Source organism: Mycteria americana, chromosome 5 (genome assembly GCF_035582795.1).
Source record: "Mycteria americana isolate JAX WOST 10 ecotype Jacksonville Zoo and Gardens chromosome 5, USCA_MyAme_1.0, whole genome shotgun sequence".
NCBI classification, from domain to species: Eukaryota; Metazoa; Chordata; class Aves; order Ciconiiformes; family Ciconiidae; genus Mycteria; species Mycteria americana.
Window position 1 is genome coordinate 56,517,403 of NC_134369.1, and position 21,103 is coordinate 56,538,505.

General features: G+C 43.0%; 1 protein-coding gene across 2 annotated transcripts in view; it reads right to left on the reverse strand.

The window, feature by feature from the left end:
- The window catches only part of ITPK1 (inositol-tetrakisphosphate 1-kinase), a 162,349-nt gene that overhangs the window by 107,791 nt on the left and 33,455 nt on the right, over positions 1–21,103 (reverse strand). For both annotated transcript variants that reach the window (XM_075503469.1, XM_075503470.1), the window contains exon 3: positions 16,905–16,929. In XM_075503469.1, coding sequence (XP_075359584.1) covers positions 16,905–16,929 — 25 coding nt within the window. The remainder of the gene's footprint in view (positions 1–16,904; positions 16,930–21,103) is intronic.

Consider the following 21,103-nt stretch of genomic DNA (forward strand, 5'->3'; position numbering starts at 1 on the left):
TTATATATTTTGCTCTGAAGTTAGAAAAGGAAGAGTCCCTCAGAAGTGGCCAAAATGTTCATAGAGGTGAAGAGACCTATGGATTAGCTTCAGCACAAGCACCCGAGAGGCTCTGCCTTCCCGTGCCCCAAAACTAGAAGTCACCCATGCACGTTTACATCATTAAATAATAAAAGAGGTTTCGAGCAACCCAAATATAAGCAGTGCAACAGTCAAGATGGTCAGAAAACGTGCCAGCTTCGATAATGGAATGCATTCAGAAAAATTTCTCAGCTAAGATTTTTTTTTGGGACGGGACGGGACATGGGACAGAGGGAATGGGACTCACACACACACACACAAGTTTGTGCAGAGTGGGCTGTTGTATTCATATTTATACCCAGAGGAAACAGCTAGAGCATTTGGCATTTTCCATGAACCTTAATAGCAGCTCCTCAGCACCTTTGAAAAGCAGGCTCATTACTTAGCAACTTACCCTTAGATTTCAGATACAAGGACGACCACTACGGGTCATCGGACTTGTCCTACAGCCCAAGCCACAGAACTTCCCCTCACCATGACCTCCATCATAACCCACAACTGCCAAAATATTTTTGTGAAAATAACAAAGTTATTTTAAACAGTTTCAACTAACTGTGAAGCTAATTTGATACTCAGTAGTACCTTTTAATGATTATTTCCCCTCGACTAGATCACCTCACTTCCGTTTCAATGCTTGCAAATTTCATGTCCTAACTACGCTTTCTGTGGGGGGAAAAAAAAAAAAAAAATCACCTTTCAAAATCTGGTGAAACACCTGAAAATTTAGTGCTGGCAGCATTAGTTCTGCCACATTTTCCTTCAGAACATTACATCCAATCTGAGGCTGTAATTCAGCATTCAGCAGTGGCGCAGCAGGCAGCACTCCACGCCGAGGCTGGTCGCAGGGCACTATTGCAAGCGTTCAAACATTCAGGCTTCTACCTTCGGCTAACAGCTAGCACCATAGCTTACAACCCAGGATGTGCTGCACGTAACACGTGAGGTGCAAAGCACTCTTCTGCCTGTCTCGGTGCAGGAAACAAGGTGTGACAAACACAGCAGTGTAAGCTGGCACACAGCTAGTAAGGAGCAGAAGGGAGCCGAGCAGTTTAAAGGGGACTGTCCTAATAGCTCATCACGCTGCAGGAGACTTCCCACCATCAGTGCTCTCTCTCCATAAACAGTCACTCAAATGCTATGCTCGCATGCATTAACAGATTAACAGGTCTGTGGTCACATACAGGCAGCAATATGCACGATCTGCCTCCCTCTGCACAGCCAGAGCAGACGTAACCTAGCTCTGACAGGGATGCTGCCTGGCCTCACTGATGTGGCACGGGGCTCAGGAGGCTAGTAAGCCCCACGGAGAAACAAAGCCAGTCCTCTGCCATGCTAGCACAATTTTGCAACTTCAAAATGAAGAGCTGGCTTGCCTCCAGCCAACTTCAAGTACAAGCACAGGACAGGCCCCAAAGACACGTCCTTCAGTACAGCCTGTTCTGAACACCACAGCCCAGACGTTTGTGAAGGGGAACGAAGGAGGATACGGAGCCAGTGCAAAGAGTGGTTTGAAGTTTGAAATTTGCTCTTCAAAAGCTCCGTCCCTCAGGCTTAACCTGCTTATGCTAACTGCAGAAACATTCAGTTCAAAAGAAGTCCCATACGCGGAGCTTAAACAAATGAGCCAGTAAAACTCTATAAAATAAGGGATAAAATGCAAACCAATGACCAGCACACTATATGTACCCTCGACATAAATCTCCATGCTGAAAGCATATGTTAAGTGACTTGAACTTTTTGGTAAACATGCCATCGCTCTGTTTTGAGCATCTTATCCCAAAACTACAACACACAGAAAAGCATCATCTAATGTTTTTGGTGTTAGCCTTAATAAAACACATATACAAATACTATTTTAATGGTCTGTAGTTTTAGAATTAATTGTAGAGTTTATTCTTTTACCCATTTGTTCTTGGTCAAATGCACAGCTTTTGAAATAGGTGAAATGACAAACACATGAGGCAATGGATATTAAAGTAGACAGGTGTCCACCGTTCTGCACAGAAATCAGACAGGAGAGAAAAGTCTGCTATATAGTTCCCAAAACCGGATTGAAATGACAGGAAACACTGTATGTGCTTTTAAATGCAAACAAGTACAACGTGGGCACTTAAATGAAAGTTCTAGCCACAACCAATGGTTTCTTGTTCCCATCAAATGTAGGTTCTTCAAATCCCTGACTGCTGCAAGCACCTGCAAAAAGGACAGCACAACCTTAGATAATCTCTTTACGCCACACACAGAACAAGACAACCAAGACAGGTTTGGTATGACCTACCCTGTCAAGTTAAACAAACTGTGCAATAACCCTGCCCAAAACAGAATGCATGTGTAAAGGCATAACCTTGCCCCACCTCCTTATAGCTGGTTTATCTCAGATAAACCCACGACCTTGACAACACTGTGAAGTATGATTTTCAACATTTGTAGTGTTACGAAGTAAGCACGACAACCTTCAAGTCAGTGAAGTATGATACACAGAAAGATCTCAGCCCCTCAGTGTTAAAATATATTAGACACAGTTTTGATTTTGCAAACTGAGAGAAAGAATTCAGCAGACTGTTCTCTTGTTGAACTGTTCCAACGTACAGGTTTGTTGTATGACAGGGTAAGTTTGCAACTGAGGAAAGAGTTGAGGTCCTTCACTAAGTCAGCCTCCCTGTTTTAGTTGAAAATAACACTGCTCATGCTCAGCACTGTATCTCCGTACCTTCCTTACAAGAGTGTATTTTACACAGGATATTTTCCAAGGAAAATAACAACATTCCCTATTTTCTCCTCCTTGAAGACAGCTGATTCTAAGGTCAGGGGACTAAGAAGTTGAAGTGACTGCAGGAATACCAGCAGCAACAAACTGAATTCCACTGAAATTTCACATTTTCCATTAAAACTTAGATTCATGCTCAAACTCTTTTAAAACTCAGGTAACACTAGACCAAAACGCAAATACTGCAGTTTGGTTTCTTCCTGAAAAGCTCAAGAAATGGTAGAATTTCTCCAGCCCACATCCCAGAATCAGAAAGAATAGTTGAAAAAAAAAAAAAAAAAAAAGCACTGTCTTTCAACACTCAACATATCCCCCACCTACTATGTGCCCCTTGAACCAGTAAGATCCATAAACACAATGTCAGCTATGCTCCTGTCAAGTTACTGTCGCCTGCCAAACAAAGATGTGGGGCATCTCCCATGTATTTACTGTCCATACCTCAGACCCTGAGGACAATTTTTGAAAAAAGAAAACGTTTCTGATTGCATTCAGCTTTCACCTCCAGTGCAAGCTAAGTCATTTAAGTCAAGGAAGTTATTGGTATCGATACACAATAATAAATGGCCTCAAATATGCAGACATTCAGACTTGAAATTTATAATCACTCTCAATCTCAAAAAAACCCCAATCCTAAAAAAGATAAAACACCCACAACTCTCAGGAAAAGAAATGCTGATTATTAGAAACAGCAGAGTCTTACAACATTAGCACAGAGCTGTAAAGTTGGAATATCAGCCTAGATCCAAGACCCTCCAGGGAACTTTTACTCCTTAGCTATTACTTGGCGAAGGACTAATTAAGAAGAGTTAACAGATTGAAGTGTGAGCTGCTTTAATATCAAATAGTTGCTTCTATTTTAAATACTCAGGAAATGCTCCATTACAACAGCTGCAGACATCCCGTGAACACCTACAGAAGCAGAGAGATGACAAAAATGTAAGTAAAGACTGAAAAGTAAAGAATTATACAAACAGTGGCCCTCAGAAACATGGAACTCTTCAGTAAGTGAGCTGCTTTGTTTTGCTTTAAATTTCTATTTGCTCGCTGTTTCTGGGTGTTTCCTCATTGTTTTATGGTTCATGGTACTAGCGTGAGCATGTCACAGGCAACCTCACTGCGCCATACGCTGTTGCTAAGCGATCCTCTGCAAACACACAAAGTTCTTGAGACAAAAATCATAAACAATCCTGATAGATTCAATAAATAAAGTTGTAGAACATCAATCTTCATAAAATTTATAAGAAATTAAAATTCCTAATCATCAGCAACTATGCTTGGTACTCCTATCTACTGAAGATGAATTAAACTGTTAGCTCTTCTTTTAAACATTAACTTAATGGTATTACTGCACCAAAATTTGGCTACAGACAGACATAACCGGGCAGTAACAAAGACGACCTTCAAGACAGCACTTCCATGGACAGATTATTTTTCATGCATGATTATGCAGCATTTATATTGCAATTCCTTACACAAAGCAAAAAAGACAGCATAGTATTGCTTGCAAATCACTTATGCTGTAAGCAGAGTTAAGCTGTACCCACTCCAGGAAAGTCTTGGACAACAGTTACAGAAAACAATCCTCAAAAACTGGGAATACTCAGCACTAAGGAAAAGGCAAAAGCAGCCAGATTCGTTGATTTGAAAAGAGTGACAGAGCTGAGGGCTATAAAAACATCCAGCTCTGGAGCCCTCAGCACAAGAAGGACATGGAGCTGTTGGAGCAGGTCCAGAGGAGGGCCACAAAGATGATCAGAGGCATGGAACACCTCTCCTATGAGGAAAGGCTGAGCGAGTTGGGGTTGTTCAGCCTAGAGAAGAGAAGGCTCCAGGGAGACCTTATTGCAGCCTCTCAGTACTTAAAGGGGGCTTATAAGAAAGATGGGGACAAGCTTTTAAGCAGAGCCTGTTCCCATAGGAAAAGGGGTAATGGTTTTAAACTAAAAGAAGGCAGATTTAGATTAGATACAAGGAAGAAATTTTTTACAATGAGGGTGGTGAAACACTGGAACAGGTTGCTCAGAGAGGTGGTAGATGCCCCATCCCTGGCAACATTCAAGGTCAGGTTGGATGGGGCTCTGAGCAACCTGATCTAGTTGAAGATGTCCCTGCTCACTGCAGGGGGGTTGGACTAGATGACCTTTAAAGGTCCCTTCCAACCCAAACCATTCTATGATCCTATGAAAAACACACAACAGACCCCTTTCTGGCTGCTAAGAAAGCACAGGACACCCCACAATAACCTCAGCTGATTCAGGACTACCACAACTCCTGGGTCATGACCATGGCTTAGCACCTGCATGAGAACAGCATTCAAGTCCCAGGTGGCTCAAGAGCAGTGGGCTGGCCACACCTGCCTTCTAGAAGCACCTTCAGTTTGCACTCAGTCCCTCCAAACTGAGCAAACTGCTCTCTCACTGCAATGCTGCAAGCATGGTGCTTCCAGCTGGTTCCCTGGGGCTTCCCTGGGGCAACCTCTGGGTAAGGCACTCCCTCCTCCATTACTGTGTGGAGAGGTCCTCCTTGCACACAAGAGCGTGCACTGGTTGGCAGAGCAGGGATTTAATAACCAAAGCCATGAGTGTGATGAAAGCAGACCTGCTGAAAACATCATTTAAACCTTCTTAGTGTCTAAGTCAGCACTTTACCATTTAAGAAAAAAGGAACTCGACAATGCAGAAGTTGAAGAGACAGCTGGGAAAATGCATTTCCACTTGCTCTCTAACCTTCCACAATGCAAACTACCCACTGACCATCAGGGTGTGCTGCTATCCTCTTTCCTTCCTTGTGCTATATTTAAGTCGGACCTACCCTATACCAATACAGAAGTAAATACAAGCCACTGAGCTGCTGTACAAAGGGCTGACCGCCCTAAATTAGTAAAAAGACGTTACACCAACCGACCCGTAAAAGGCACTGCAAGGCCTGGACTGTACTGGATAGACTGAACACGCTCTGGCCCTAGCAGCTGCATACAAACCAGAGACCAGCCGTACCAGCTCAGGCACGGCACTATCACATCTATGCAGCACACGGTGCTCACAAAGCCAACATAGCTTTTGTGCGCATCCAATTCTACAGGCTCAGTCGAAAAGATCCAGATTTTAGAAAGCACAGAAAGAATTAGAGATGCACCGATCTAATCATACAAGCAGGTTGAAGAAACTAAGAAGAGACCCAGGGGGCAGTAACATCTAATACAAGCAATCGATGTGTTTATCACAAGAAAGCAGAGTACTTGAGCATTCAACACACCTGTTAGGCGAGACTCACGACTGGGGTGTAGTTTCGTCACTTAGCAGGAACTGACAGCAGTGCGAGGATGGTGCACCTACTTTACTGGCAGGAAAAAGGTCCTCCGGCCAACGCAGCAGCGTCACTGTTAGAAACCCACCAGCAACTTTAACCTGCCCTTTTTGCCTCAGAGGTGGAAAAAAGATCAGGAGCAGGGACGGGTGGGAGGATCTGCCACCAGCAGGGAGCAAATGCTATCTCTACCTCCTTTTTAGTCACTTAGTTCACTGATAACCAGTCATTAAGGCCCTGAATGGTATGCAAGTCATCACAGGGGGCTCATGAACATCTAATCTGCTTTCACTCCATTTCAAACTGCTTTGTACTTAAAGTTATAAAGAAAAAGTTCTGTTTCGCCCTTTATAGCTGCCATTCTTTTTTCAGCCACTTAAGGATGTTATCATAAAGGAAAGGGTATTACAAGATAAGCTCATCTAGGTCACAGGAAAGAACATTTTCCAAGCTAACCTAATGTACAAATGATCTCTCTGCAATCAACATGAATTCTCTATAGACTGCAGTTAGCTTGTCCTCTAATCTTTGCCATCAGTAAGTCAATGAACAATTTTAACACAGTAACTCTATGCTGCTGAGGTTACAGGACAGTGGAGTTGTGCAGTGAAGCCTCTTGTACAAGAAAACGTTTTCAGATGCACTTAGGCCTTTGAGTAAAGGAAGCTCTTGGCTCCAATTAACAATTTACTACAAAAACAAAGCTAAAAAGCTTTTCTCCATTTGCAAAGTCGGCCAAAAATTCCTCTGCAACAGTTGTTTCCCTTACATTTCAGTCTCTTACAGTATTAGCTCAGTCCCAATGGCATCTTTTCCATCCCATCTTCAGATAATTCTGTCAAAACACTGTAAATAACTTGTTTGCACTTTGGCAAGGTACCAAGAGGAAGATTTTTCTTTTAAAAAAAAGGTCTTTACTAACTACTGAATACCCACCTGATAACAAACACTCAAACAAGGACACAATATACATGTAAGTTAACATGTATAGCAACTTTAAATTAGATATAAAACCCATTTTATTGAGGGAAGCATGCCAGTTGGGAAATTAAATGAGACAACTATAATTTACTGAAGCAACCTCAGGTTGAAAAAATTATTAGTGAACTCAAGTAAGACACTGAACTACCCTGGATCCTAAAATAACAGCCAAAGAATAGTACAAGGTAAGTCCATTGCTTAGCAATGACAGAAGCAGTCTATGGTTTGTATACAGATGTAGTTTCTGCTCTCCTGCTCATAACCTCTATTGTGCTATTTTTCAAAGACAAAGGAGCAACACCCACAGTTTGATTTAGGTTTTTTTTAGCGTGACTGAAATGTCTGATATCTTAATGACTGGTTAATTGACAGCATTGCCTTAGGATCCTACAGGTCAACAAGCAAACTTAAGCAAAACTACAGAGGACAAGTTCTCTTGACATGCTTTTATTCATCTATAATATGAGCAACAATTAATTCTTTCGACTCCTTTACAAAAATAACCTTAACATAAGAAGAGAAAAATCGAAATAAAATGTACTACGGCATCACTGTTTCAGTGACAAGTCTATGCCGTATACCAAAGGCAGGCTTGGGTTTGCTTTGCTTTTAATGCGCAGCCGAGTCGCAGAGAGCGCACCTGGATACGCAGCCTCCTAGGAACAAAACCACAAAACTACGGACGGGTGAGCACAAGGGGAAGCAGCAGAGCAGAGGCTGTGACTACCATGAATGAAACTGCCACGCAGCGCTGCACGGACAAAGCTCAGCAGCTTTTGTGGTTCCTCTGGCTTTGGGATTTATACAGATTCATTGCTATGTCCGGAGCACACTGTCTTTAAATATACTCACAGTATCATTCCCAGTATAAATCTGAGCAAGAGAGATATATTCACACAAACCTTCCAGAGGAGGCTTGTCTCCAGGCTCCCCCCCAGCCTACAGGAAGAAAGTTAACTCATGCCCTCAACCTTCTTCTCTTTGAAAAGAGCCTTCCAAAAGGAGGGACTCTATTTCCACCACTTGCTAAGGGACTGCTAAGGGCAGATCATGCCCTTAGGTATCCAATGCCTATTTTGATCCGTTTATTAACCGTGATTGGCCCACCCATGCTCCTGGCACAGCCAAGCAGAGAACCACACTAATCTCATCTAGGAAGTTGCAGCAGCAGTCTCCTTTCTGACAAGTCATGTGAGGGAAGAGGGATGAAAAATAAAAATAAAATGAACATACCACAGCTCTCAAATTTTCCATGAATGTGACTTTATGTTAAAGAAACACATTGTGGATAACCCACTTCCAACTCACTTTGGAGAAACTGTGCTTGTAATAATCTCAGTTTCTTCTGGCTCTCTCCTTTCTTCCTCAGGTTGAAATCCTACATTCAACAATTCCCACCCTAAGCTATTAATTGCGCTGATTTTGGTACCAGTGCAAAATTACCTTTAGCAGTAAATATTCTCAAAAACTAGACAAAGACAGTGATTAAAAATAAACTGTCAAAAAGACCACAAGTGTTTTCCATCGATATGCTAGGTCAATATGAGAGATATTGCAAAATAACAACCAAAGGCATAGAAAACATCTACAGCACGTGCAGAAACCCTGTCTGATCTGCCTACGTTTAGACATACAGCAAAAAGAGGCCTACACTATTGCCAAAGAAAAGAAAAAATAGATGTATTGCTTTCACCAGAAATGCAGAATTAAAATGAATGATAAGTATTCCTTCTAGCAAAAGACTTCATTCTTAAAACACAGTGCCCCTTGGATGACCAAAAAAAGGGGGTGGGGGGGGCAGGGGGGGTGGGAAGTTCAGCTGTTCTGGTTAAGTTGAAGCCACTCTGCTTTCTTCTGCCATAATTCTACAAAGGCAACCAGGTTCAGGAAAACATTTCCAGGTTTCGCTGTGTTTGAACGTGCCCTGTTTTATATAGGGGAAGCTGAAGTACATGTGCTAAGAGTTTCTCTAACTTAAGGCTAAAGACCAAATACAGGAAAACCTAAGAAACTTTAGGGCCTAATGTCTTTAAGCACCAGGTTTTACTGGAACGCCATTCAATCTTGTGACATGAATATGTTTATCTCATTTAATTGTGAAGTGCCAGAAGAGCAAACAAGCATGCAATGGTCTCCAGATACAATTATCTCGGGTCACAGCTAAGATCAAAGGAGTAAAGAACTTTTGCAGAAGCTGGAGAAAGGAAAAGTCAACAACATATACTAAAAAAACTTCCCCAAACTCCACTGATCTTCTGAGAGTCCTCAGGAAGTTCAAACCTACCAGCACCCTCACTGAGGAAGACAGGCATACAAATAGTCTCCTTTACTGTTCTAATGATGTTCTCTCTATAAAGCTTTGGTTTGAAGCCAGCAAGTCTGATCTATGGTGGATAGCAGTCATTGCTCCCAGAGGAACATCGTTGTCCCTGTGGAACAAAACCCCACGACTGAAAACAAGGTTATAGCTGCTGTCACAGGAATGAGCCTGCAGCTCTGCCTGAGCAGAATTGCGTGATTTTGTCCCCAAAACAGGCAAAGGATGGGGCATTCAGCTGGGAGAGGACACCTCAGTACTAGGGTCAGAGGTACAGTCACTCTTGGCACTGTATCAAATTAACTCGCCATCCTTCCTACTCCAAGAAAAAACTTCAGAAGAAAAGGTCGAAAGACTTATGTGCATATTTGTATTTCAACACAGACTTTGCAGTTTCAGCAAACTGTAAATGAGACAGGTTGGTTTTAAAATAAGGCATTTCCCGAGTTTCATGTCTCCAAACACACTCCATTTACCCTGCTTTGACAAATAATCCTATTGTTTAATGCAGTCCAAAATTAAAGCCTGGTCTTTGTTGGCCCATAGGCACCACTGGAGTAATTATGATTAAGAAAAGCAATGTCTAATTGTCATTTTGTGCAAAGAGTGGGACTGTACACTGCAAAATATTTCTAGTCAAAAGGAGGTAAATACAGAGTTTTATTCCCCAGCATTTCTGTCAGGGTCTTATTTTTATCCATACTATTTCTTGAAGAGGGATTTATAAAGCTTTGCAGTTCACAGAAATATCTGGGAAGACACTTACACGCTTATGGCTGAGAGAATACTATACACAGCAATCTTCAGAAATTACCAGCCCCCATTAATAGTCCCGTTTTCCTTTATATGTTCATCCGACTCTACGTGTCCACCATTCAGATATCTCAAAGCAACTTAAATGGCATTCCACGAAAAGGAACATTACCTTCATTAGGAAACAGAGGCAGAATTTGTGAGGGAGTTGCCCAAAGTGCCTGCAGTAAGTGACAAAGTGAGGCAACTCCCCACTGCAATCTCAATCCCATTATAGTCACCAAAATCTTTGGCAGAGGTCCCACAGCGACAGGATTTCCACCCAGGACATCCCAACTCCCAGCCTTTAGCACTGTTAGGAATCACTGCCTCATCACTACATACCAGGGAGTCAGGAGAAGACAAAGGGGCTGGGCAGAGCTGGCTCCATGGGCCAAAGCAGTACAAGCTCGAACCTGACAGCCATTCATTACACATTAGCTGCAGACTTCTAAATCTTAGTAATGTTTTCACTCACCCAGGTGACTTCTGCAAGTGACTGCAGAGCCCACACCTCTCCTAGGCCACTGGGATTCACAGTCAAAAGAAAGCAGTCAAACCAGTCAGTAAGAGATTCTCTCCAAGCCACAAAAATTTCTTCATGGCTCTCTCATTCACTCACCAAGAGTGAAAATAAATCAGATCTAAATACATTTTGATTTGTTTGGCTTACTCTGCCTAATTTTTAAGAGTAAGTGCTTATTTATTTAATCTGCTTAATCCACATAGTGGAAACGTTCTGTAGTTTTCTCTTCCTTCCCTGCCCCAACAGATGTGTATTTATTCTTCTTCCCCACTGGACCAGAAAGGGCCACGCTGTACCTAACTGACCAGTGTGCTGATGCAATATAGCAGCATGCCAAAAACATCCCTCCCTGCACTGGAACTTGTGCTTTGTTCCTGCTGGGCAATGCTGCTTCTTAGGTACCAAGGTCTCACACAGAGGGATCTCCCCTACTGAGAAGGACCAGAGAGAGGATTCTGCCTGGGATTTGTTCTTCCACAGTCCTGCTATTTCTGGGGTTGAATCTGATACTATTACAGTTTTTCTGGAAGACCTCACTTTGTGTGCTTAGCACACTCTGTGTAGCACCAAAGCTAAGAAGCATCAGGATCTTCAAGATTTTAACCAGCAACCCCCCACCTTCAAGCATGCGCAAAGTACCTAACACAACCCAGACTGGGGAGGGCTGGAGAGCTTCTGTAGCATCATTTCCAAAAATACATTCAAGGCAAAGCTGACTGCCATCCTCAGGAGAACGTGCACTTTACTGAGGGGCTGGCATGCATGTGAAAATAAACTTTCTTCTCCCTGTACTAGAGAGCTCAACTCAAACATCTTAACAGCGCTGCTTGCTTTGGAAGCCTTCCAGTCACATCCTTCTGTATATGCTATTGGATATATATTTTATAAGCTCCTTTTCTCGGTTAGAGCACTGCTGTTCCAAGCTTATTCCATTAATACTTCATGTGAAAATAAACCTCTCCACGTTTCAAGAAAACAACAGTTCCCTGGCAACAATTAGTGGAAACTGTTGTCATTGGTATTTTATTTTGATTGAAGAATTAAAAGGGGGGTGGGGGTGGGGACGACCCTCAATTCTCCTTCACAGGCTTCAGTAAAACCCACGGCTCAAAGGACAGTTTTCTCCTCCAAAGTAAAAGATTTCAAATATCTCAATTCCCAGAGTTGGGGGAAAAAGGAAAAACAAACCAGCAGCCGAGACCATTGTAACTACTACAATCAGCTGTTCCACATTGAAAAACATGTTGTCCTCCATATCCCACTATTAAAAAATGTGCAGCTTGAAATACAATGACTAATTCCACTTTTATAGCCAACTGACTAGAACATCTTTCTAAGATAAAAGAGAAGCATTAGTGTTCATTTGAACCAAAAATACCCACGGAAAATAGGAAATCTTCGCTATTTTAAAATTAAAAAACGCGAGCGAGAGCTCTAGGAAAGCTTGGGCATGGAAGTGCTTGAAACAGCTTTGAAGTTGCGAGAAGTAACGAAGGCTCCGAACTTTGCCACACAAAGACTGAACTGGCAATTTGTCAAAAGCCAAAAGGGCTGCAGCTAATTATTCTGGATTTGCATAGCTCGTGAAACAAAAATAAATGCATGTCCCCATCAGAGGTACTTGTGATGATTTCTACTTCACTGCACATGTTTTCAATCTTACATTCTTCAAACTAAGCCAAACAGATTTTTCCTGAAAAACAAGGTAGATGGAGATGTTCTCTCCCTCGTCAGCATACAAAGTCATAAGAAACTGGATACTTTACCGGCTAAAGAAGAACCGTCAACTTGCAATTTTAAATTTGGCCCTATGCTAATTTGGGGATGGAGGGGTAAAGTTGAACAAAACCAAGCTTTTATTAAAAAAATAATTTTATTTAAAAATCACAGAATCACAGAATCACAGAATCATATAGGTTGGAAAAGACCTTTAAGATCATCGAGTCCAACCATAAACCTAACACTGCCAAAAACCACCACTACACCATGTCTCTAAGTACCTCATCCAAACGTCCTTTAAATACCTCCAGGGATGGTGACTCAACCACTTCCCTGGGCAGCCTGTTCCAATGCTTGATAACCCTCTCGGCAGCTTTACCTTTTAAAAAAAAAAAGCAGCAGCTTTTTCTTAAAAAAATCTTAAAAAAATCTTAAAAAAAGCAGCAGCTTTACCTTTTAGAAACTACCCAAAAGCCTTCTTTGCTAGATTCCATTATTAAAAGATAGATTTTTTTTAATTGTAAATGTCTCATCAGACAACCACTGCATAACTTCAGAGGCAGTCTTTCGCTTGAAATGGTGATGAAAGAAATTATTAAGAAATGCTTCAATGTAAGCATTTACTGGCGAGTCATCCCGATGCTAGTGCAAGAACTGCTCTGCCTCGGCCTTGCCAGCTGTTGCCTGCCCAGTAACTGCCTGCCAGCCACGGCAGATGGGCTTCGGTCATGTTTGTCACCTGTTCAGAGCATCCTCTCACCACCAGCTCAGGCCACTCCAGCTGAGCAGGCAGCTGCAAGGGGCTAGAAGATCTGGCAAGAAAAAAAAAGGAGGGGATGACAGGGAAAAACTCAGACACCAAGAAAGACCCTTACAGCTCTGACTGGCCTGCCTCCTTTTCACTGGAAGAAAGCCAGCAGCACCAGGTCTGCTGACCACCTTCACCTGCTCTTCCCTTCGTGCCACACAGAACAGCACAGGGAAGCCCCGACGCCGGGCAGCGCATGGCCCCACACCCCTGCTGAGACAACCGCAGCTGGAACTGCTGCCACGCAGGATGGGCAGCACAGCTCCCAACAGCACTGGGGCTGGTACAGCAACAGGGTCCCTGCAGGAGCTTGGGCACATCCTTCAGTCTTCCCTCCTGCAAAACTGGAACAAGAGCACTTCCTTACTGCATGGGGTACAAACAGGTAAGCACCCTAATTCTGTGGTGATGCCTACTTAAAAAAAAATAAGCAAATGACCTGCCACAAGGTAAGAGATATAGCACAGTATTCTGTTAAAGGCCCATATTTAAAAGCCAGGAAGATATTTGGTTTTTTCTTGCAATATAACACTGGTTTGAAGCTGCCCCACTGATTTGGATTTAAGCTGCAGAAAGCAAATGTAGATCCAAAACACTGCCAGATCTTAAAGATGCTGCTACTCAGAGTTCTGCCACTGCCCACTGGAAAAACAGAAATGAGCTAACCTGTTCATGCTCCCAAATGTTTGGGTGCAGACTCAGACTCATACTGGCTTTGGAAATTTCATAACCTTGAAAGCTTTTTATTTGATTCATCTGCTGTACTATCTTTTAAGCCAGATAGCTTGATGGATGTTACTCAGTTGTACTATATAATGTCACACATTTCAGCTCCTGTGCATTGAGTTCACAGTGAATTCTCATTATGTTAGAATTAATCAGTATTTCTAACAAAACAATTACTTATCACCACACAAGTTGAGAGGTTCTTTGTTTGTTTTCAGTGTGATGCTTGAATAATGTCTTACTGCTGGATAAAGGAGCATGCCTGCTTAGCATCCCACTGCCAGTCCTATTCTTCCATTATTTCTCTTTGGAGGATGTGCATGTTTCCCCACTCAATAAAAACAGAAAGCTGGAACCGCTCTTTCTGCTGGAACTGGAAGTTTGAGACAAGACAAAACACAGAACTTGAACACAACTCACAGAATCTTAATTGCTGTTTAGCAGCAGCTCACTGATAATCTATATAGCACAATTAGCCTTACGAAAGCAAAATAAGAGGATTTCATCTGTCTAGGTAGAGAATAGAGGACCATCCTAATTCCTCACTGCAGGAAGGAAACAGAAGTCACACAGGTGCTTATCTGAAGACTTCAAAGACTTCCCTTTAGTAGTAGGAAATTCTTTCCTGCTCCTGTGCAACATCTTTGGAAAAGAATAATCAGATGTCTGTTCACAGAAGTCAGCACATACCAGTCCATCATGCTTGCTATCTGGAAGCCAGTAACTGAACCTTACGTTCTGACTCACTACTTATTACTGGAAAGCACATCTATATTCAGAAAATTTTTGAATTTATGTAAACAAGAAGACAGTTAAATAGCCTGTGTATTTTTGTGTTTTGAGTTACTTTATTGTCAGGTGTAAGAGCTGGTTTCTCTTGAACAGGATAGGTTCTTTAAAGGAGGAGAAGGGGAAACAAATCAAAGAATTGTTGCTGCTTAACACAGGAAAACAATATTCCCTCTGTCAAACAAACTTTGTCTAGCAAATCAACACCAAGACATCCTCCATCCAGAAGCAGGGCTAGCAGGATGGATCATGCAAGGTCACTCAAGCAAAGCTTTCTAGTAATGCTGGATGGAGAAAGAGCCCATTTCTGATACATCCCCTACTGGCTACAAGTACATGCACCAGGATATATGAAGCAACAGGCACGTGATAGGCAAGGGGTGATCACATACAGCCATTCATCCTGCTCTAGCAGAGCAGCAGGCATCAGTCCTTGAGGTATGCCTTTGGGGCACAAATTCCTAGTATAGGTTAGTCTGACAACTCAACTATGCTGTGGAATTTGAGAACAGAAGTACTTTTACACAAAGCCCTGTCTAGTTCTGTCCAAATGTTTCCCAAAATGCTCTTCCAATAAAGAAATCCTTTCCAATTATTTTGTCTCTCTGATAACTAGCCATTAAGCTACACAAACATCAGAAGACTAACAGGTAACCCGTGGAAGGACAGCAACTTTAATCCACAAGGTAAAATGGAATTTGCCCTCTCCTCAGCTAATAGGTGCATCATTGAATTCACCTCATATGAGCACCTTGCTGCTTAAATGTATAGTGCAGGTGCAAGGCACATATAACAAATGCAGACATTGGATTGTAATACACCAGGGTACTATTAAAATAATAGCATCCCCTACACAGTGACACAAATATAGGTTAGCTTTCTCCCTGTGCTGCTTGTGAAGCTGTGGTTTGCAAATGCTGGTCTGTACTTATCAATCTGGAGATGCTATTATCACAACTGACGAAAGAAGTTGCTCCTTAGCTCTGAGCAATAGGAGGTACGAGGAAGGAAGATGATGCTGTAGTGGTGAAAGGTTAAATGCAGCCAGTAAAGTATATGCTATGCCCTTTTTCCTTGTAATACCATGCAGTTCTCGGACAACCACACATACCTGAAAGGCATACTCTCCAGTTTAACTAGCAATGAGAATTTTTTTAAGCCTTTTCTGACAGTGGATTCTTTAAAATAACACGGCCTGGTTTTTCAAATTTTTTTTTTTTAAGTGCTTTTCTCCTACTTCCTGCTGGTGTTGAGAAGCACCTTCCACATGGACTTGAGTAGCCTCAACTATCAGTGGCTAACACCCCATTTTCCTCTTCTCTCCTCTGTCCTCTCTATTGAGACAGTTTCCGAGAGATGAGAAAACAAGCATGAGGAACACACTGACCACCTTAAGAATGCGAAATGAGCACTAGGTAAGCATCAGCAAGAGTGAAACCTACGACACACAGCTCTTCGAAGTACACAAAATAAGCCAGAAGGAAAGAGCATACTTCCCCTTTCATCTTTTAGGGCTATAGTGCTCTATGTTGCAGCTGTCATGGAAACATAATCCCTTTCCCAAGTTGCCATCATCCTTTAAGTAACATCTTGTGTGAAATATGACCATTCAGACCTGGGACAGAACAAACGTAGCCAACACCTGAACTTATCTGTAGCTGGGCTACAACTTGAAGGCACTTTAGGATCATTTTTCTGCTCGCTGGGTTACAAGAACATTCCTTCTGCCATAGTTTTTTTCAAAGGCCAGCTCCTGTTTCTGTTAAGCCTGTCTGTGAATGCAATAAACAGAGTAACATCGCCTAATCAACTATCAGCTCTTATTAATTAACAGACACAAGAAAAGCCTAACTGCATTCCCACTTTCACCAGGGCACCTGCTGAGTTAAGACTCAATGGGCTCAACACGTGCTTCACAAAAGGGGGATCCTCTTTTTCCAAAAAGAGTATCCGTAGCAGAGAATTGAATGGAAAAGAAAGAAAAATAATTAAGCCCAGGTCATGTTGATGTCTAAATGACAGCATTTAAAATCAGTAAGTCTTCTTTATAACAAAATGGGGGGGGGGGGGATCAAATATAGTTTTTACTCACCTGTACTACTTCTACTCCTCTTTTCCTGGAAAAGAAAAGAAAAGAAAAAAAGGAATGGTTAACGTTGGAAACATGGGGAAAATGTAAAAATAAACACTAATGGAAAAGCGTTGTTTCATGCTAGAATGCAAACAAAAATCCGCACTAATGAACCTGATTCAAATTCAGGAAAGCACTTGTTCAGTTCCATTCCCTGCCCAGGAACCACTTTGGCAGCTTCTGAATCATGGCCTCAGAAGTGACCCAGGATGCATAATAAGCAGCTGCACCACTGGGACTGACAGAGCTGCCAGGTGAGCAGAGGTAGGAAGTGGGTGATGTTAGGGAGCAAGCATCTCAATTTTAGTCAGTTCTACTTTGCTCTTCATTTCTCATCTGCCCTCAGAGTGTGCAAATTGTACCACAGCGCATTCCGCATGCTTGATAGACCTTTGATTTTGATCCAAAGATACATATATAAATGTCAGGGAGAATGAACACAGCATCTTGCAGCCATTTATCCTCTTATTTACAGCCTTGTTCTACTCTTGTCATCTTGGTACACAGAACACTTCCCAGAGCCACACACACACAGTGACTTGCATCAGTTGTCTGCTTGAAACCCTTGCGAAGAAACTTTTAAGCTGTCCCATGGCTTGTCTTAATCACAAGCACAAAAATACCCAGACTGGATCCACAGATTAGCCCTGCAAACAGAGCAGGGAAGAGGACAAAGGAAGGGTACAGGCACAGGTCAGGTCCAGAAGAGAGAGGCTGCCCTGCAGCTGGAGCACACTGCCCAGATGTGTCATCCTGCTGCAACTCCATCGCAGATACATCCCCATAGATCCACTGCTCAAGACAGACGATCCATTCTGGAAGCAGTGCCTCAAAACCACAATTAATTAAAACTCCAGCTGGTGATTGGTACCATGCTGTGTCAGATAGACCTAACTGTGCTAGCCTCAGCAGAGGCAACAACCTCTACATCATGTAGCTGTGCCCAAAGAAAAGCTAATAAATTACACAAGCAGCCATGCAAGCAAACATGTACAGATTCAACCCCATAAAGTGAGTATGCTCCATTGTCCCAGCCCGAGCAAGCATTAAGCTACAGGCTGGGATGGGACTCTGTGCGTGCATCAGCCATCAGTGCTGTGGCTTCCTTTGGGCAGAAAGGGACATACACCCAGGTATGTGACCAGGGAGACAGACACAGCATACAGTGATACCCCGTTCTAGACGGCAGGCAGTCTGCATGTGGGGACACCAGACAGTGCAATGCCCCACGGTTTAGACACGTCCTTGGACTTCAGTTCAAAGACTTGTAGTCACTCTGGCTCCTGCAAGAGCAGAGTTCAAAAACTTGGGGTTTGTCAGAAGGCCCAAGCCTCTGAATGCTGCTTTGGCCATATGGGGAATAGTTCTAGTGATCCTGAAACGCCAGGGATAAGAGACTAGGGAGGTCTACTAATTATACACCAAAATGTTGAGAACTGCAATTGGTAGAGCCAATTTAGGCAGATCTGTAGAGATGGTCATCTACTCTGCTGGTATGAGAATTGAGTTTCAGGTGCATGCAGCCAGACAACGCTCAGTCATTGCATTTGACAAGTTATCAAGCAAAACAAACCATTTCTGCTCTAGTCTTAAGAGCAGAACTGAATCCCTGGAACAAAGCCCAGCCATCCCTGCTCCGTGCCACCCTCCCAACATACGCACACTATTTAAATATGTTATAACCTTCTCCTCACTTTGAAGACACAGGAAATGTAACTTAAAAATCAAAAGCCTCAGCAAGCACAAGACAGGAATCTCTCTTCCTCGTTCCCACTAACCCCATATGTGAAAACCAAAGACCCTTTTTGGGGAGGTCACAGAGCAGGACTGCCTAACTCTGCCCTCAATGCTTTTCTATCTAAGAGTGTCTGTGTTGTTGTCCATAGTTGCAACTGCCGCACACTGCTGAATACACAATGGCTCCTCCAGTTTTCTGCCTGATACAGTAAGTCTTTCTTTGTGGAGGCCATTACAAAGATGCCCAAAGGGAGAGGCAATCAGTCAGCATCTATGACACAAATTGCTCCCTTCTTCCACTTTACCAGTCTGGAGTTTCTCTGGCGTAGAAGCAGCATGCACTGCACAGCCACAACAGAGAGCTCGTTGCTCAGCAAGGAAGTTAGAAAGAAAATGAAACCAAGCACCTCTTGCAGAGAATTTCAAAGCCCTCTTGCAGGTAACAGTAGCCTGTAAACAGTGGGTGATTAATATACCGCCATTATGGCGTGGGAAGCATTGCTGCAGACCGTCACCTGAGGCTGGCCAGATGCGTTCCAACTGTGTTTTGAGAAGAAAATATGAATCTCGTAGAGAAAGAGTTAATAGCCAAATTGTTGAAACAATGATTTTCACACAGCTAAGCAAGATAAATAAGAAATATTAGGTGGGGAATGCTTTTTTGTAAATAGGGCAGCAGCCTACTCAGAAGTATTCCAAGTATTGTAAGCTAAAACTTAAAATAACCAAACCAGCTACATTTTTGCTGTGTCTGCCCTGGCGTAAACAGAACGACTCAAAACTGCCATTGAAATACACCAGGCTTCAGACAGGACTGCTCCAGAGCCCCTTGAAGAACAGAGGCTGATGGCAAAGGCTGCATTTCTTGCCATGCCTGTATACACACTGAATAAGCTTTGTTCTACTTTGAAGATGAAAAATACTTGCAAGCTGGTTGCCAACCCCACTTGAGAAAGAATCAGTCCAGAAGTTTTCTATAATCCCCCCAAAACGGACTTTGCAAATTTACTGGGACTTACTGAAACCGATTGTGCTGCCCCTGCAGAAGGGAAGAAGCCAGGCCAGCACACAAGCAGGGAGAGAAGGGGTGCCTGCTGCTGGATATGATGCCACACATGCTTAAAAAGCTACGGGAAGGAGGAAGCGATTACCAAGGTTGGCTTGTAGCACTGGGTCTTCCCTTTTTTTTTTTTTGGGGGGGGGGGGGGGGGAGGGGGGGGGGGGAGAAGGGGGGGGAGTCCCCTTTGGTTACCTGAAACTTGAGAACTTTTTATACTTAAGCCTGGGGGACCAGAAACCACAGAAGCGTGCATATTTTGAGGATTAGTTAATTTGGGCAAAATATTCTACCAAATTAGCTTTTTAAAAGTTATTTTAAAAACTAAAGGTGTCCAAACAACCAGGATGTCAAGCAACCACGTACCTCAGTTCTGGCATTAGCTGATTCTCTGCCTTGAAGATTTCCTAAGCGAGTGACTCCAGGCTTTTTGGCTGGGCAAGTCACAGCTGCAGGCTCAGGGCAGCAAGCCATCCCTTATGCAACCAAGCACGCAATACCATCTAACCACACTAACTGCCTCACGTCACATGTGAAAGGGCTTGGGGATAGGCACAGAAAGAAAGCTGATCCTACACATGAGAAACTCTAGGACCCTCAGAAAATAAACAAACAGAGAATGAAACACAAGCCCAACAAGTGGGCCACAAGCAGTTCCCCAACAAGGGCCTGTCTGTGTGGGACACTCAATGGAGACAAGTCGGTTGCCAAATTAATTGCTCTGGGAGCCTGACAGAGCTGTGGACCAGCCACCACTCCTTCATATAATACTTAAAAAGCTAGTAAGAAAAATATATCCTACAGCCTTGGTGTACATTCTTTTGGGCTGTTTCTTTAGCAGAGGACAGGCTTTCCGTTAAGCTATGCCGAGACACGCACCACGGACGTGCTTAACATACACGAGATACTACGACAAACTCCTCTCCCAACGCAAAGCACAGATACTTTCATGGGTACAAGACTGCAGCTCAGACACAAGCAGAGAACTGCAAATTCTGCAGACAAGCCAGACAAACGAGACAGGTTAAAAAAAAAAAATTAAGTGAGGGATATAAGAACGTGTCCAGGCTAGGCAGAATGCTTCCACAGGTACCAATGCCTGTTTCAAAGGTACTGGCTCCCACGGTGGCTATTTCACTTGAACATTGACCATTGCTCTTGTGTCCCTCATGGTGTTGTCCACGACCCTTCTTTCTTCCCATGTAGTTTGAAATTGAGCCACAGCCTACCAGAGGAAGGGCTCCCATTCCCAGCTAGCCTGGCTGCCTCCTGATATTGGCAATAGGCTACACAAAACCCACAGCAAGTCTCTTTTTCTGAGAGGAAAAAGATCATTATTATCTGTATTTCCCTCCGCCCTCCACAG